Raw genomic sequence first — 1884 nt, forward strand, 5'->3', positions numbered from 1 at the left:
ATTTTATAAACTTTTATCTTTACTGATTGAATTTTTGTAAACTACCCATTCTTTCAACTAATATTAATAGGCTTATACATACAAAATATGATTTATCCATACCATGTGTAGTGCCTGACGACTACTTACCTGTATATAAATCTTTATTTTAACAGATGATATTTATTTGTTTACTAATTCATTCAATTATTATTGTTCACTTAAACTTTTTACTAAATACACGTATTTTTACTCTTGTCTAGCATTTGTGAGTTCACAACTTCAATTGGTGACCCCGACGCGATCCGAAATGTCAAACGGAGAACAATCAGTACACAGAATTCAAGTCAAGATCCCTCCTTTCTGGCACTCAGATCCAGAATTGTGGTTTGCACAAATCGAAACCCAGTTTTCTCTAGCGGGGATCACGATCGACGAAACTAAGTTCTATTACGTGTGCGGTAACCTAGATGCGAAATACGCAGCGGAAGTGAGGGATATCCTCACCAACCCTCCAGCAGAAGAAAAGTACAACAAATTAAAAAAAGAACTTATAAAACGGTTTACCTTGACCCAGGAACAGAAGACGAAACAACTTTTGGAACGAGAAGAGTTAGGTGATCGGAAACCATCACAGTTCCTGAGGCACATGCGTACTCTAGCCGGAACCATGATACCTGATCCACTACTGAAGTTTCAATGGCTTAGCCGTCTTCCTTCAGCAACACAAGCCATCTTGGTAACACAAAAGGCTGCGGACCTCGATACACTGGCGGAGCTTGCGGATGCTGTCCATGAAGTCAGTCCTCACCATCAAGTATCGGAGGCGTCCTTATCAACCCCGATGGAAGAAATGATGGAACGCTTTACAACCACGTTGACATCAAATATTAGAGAAGTAACAGAAAAATTTCAACAAGAAATAGCAGGAATCAAAGAAGACATGAGACGTCCAAAATTCCACAAGACATCAGACACATATCCTCGTAGACGATCATGACTATGCAATGCTGCTCAAACGTTTCAACGCTTTATAGATGGCGTACTTAGGGGCTTAGACTTCTGCTACGCTTACATCGACGATATCCTAGTAGCTTCAGAGTCAGAAGAACAACACGTATTACACTTAAAACAGCTCTTTGACCGTTTTTCTACTTATGGGATCCTCATTAACCCAAGTAAGTGTGTTCTAGGAACATCAGTCGTTAACTTTCTAGGGTATGAAGTATCTGGAGAAGGTATCAAACCTTTGCCAGAAAAGGTTAGAGTCATCAACTCATATCCTAAACCTAAAACAGTTAAGGAACTAAGGAGGTTTATTGGCATGATAAATTTTTACCGAAGGTTTTTGCCTAACACGGCGGAGCATCAAAGCTTACTAAACGAACTCCTGAAGGCTAATGTGAAGGGAAATTCACCTGTCAACTGGACCACGGCAAGTAATGAAGCATTTGAGGCTTGCAAGCAAAGCCTTAGTAAAGCTGTGATGCTGTCTCACCCTGTACCAGATGCTCAATTGGCCATTTTCTGCGATTCTTCCGCCCATACTGTGGGGTGTGCGTTGCAGCAAAAGATAATTGATAGCTGGCAGCCGTTGGCCTTTTTCTCAAAAAAATTAACCTCTGCTGAACAAAATTACAGTGCCTACGACAGAGAGTTGACAGCAATATATTTATCAGTAAAGTACTTCAAACATATGTTAGAAGGTAGGCAGTTTACCATTTTCACAGATCACAAACCACTCACTTTTGCATTTAAGCAAAAAGCTGACAAATGCTCTCCCCGCCAATTTCGTCACTTGGAATACATTGGGCAGTATTCAACGGACATCCGCCACATCTCTGGACAAGGTAATGTGGTAGCTGACACCCTCTCCAGAATTGAGACGATTGCCGTTCCATTGGA

At 40.9% G+C, this 1884-nt stretch overlaps 1 protein-coding gene across 1 annotated transcript; it reads left to right on the plus strand.

The window, feature by feature from the left end:
* The first annotated feature begins 289 nt into the window (after positions 1–289).
* LOC128985295 (uncharacterized) lies at positions 290–979 on the plus strand. Its single transcript, XM_054404686.1, has one exon. It carries the CDS (start codon positions 290–292, stop codon positions 977–979), a length of 690 nt encoding a protein of 229 aa, XP_054260661.1.
* Positions 980–1884: the final 905 nt, after the last annotated feature.

This window comes from Macrosteles quadrilineatus, unplaced genomic scaffold, assembly GCF_028750875.1.
Source record: "Macrosteles quadrilineatus isolate MER2022 unplaced genomic scaffold, UCM_ALF_1.0 Scaffold_2__2_contigs__length_208266976, whole genome shotgun sequence".
NCBI classification, from domain to species: domain Eukaryota; kingdom Metazoa; phylum Arthropoda; class Insecta; order Hemiptera; family Cicadellidae; genus Macrosteles; species Macrosteles quadrilineatus.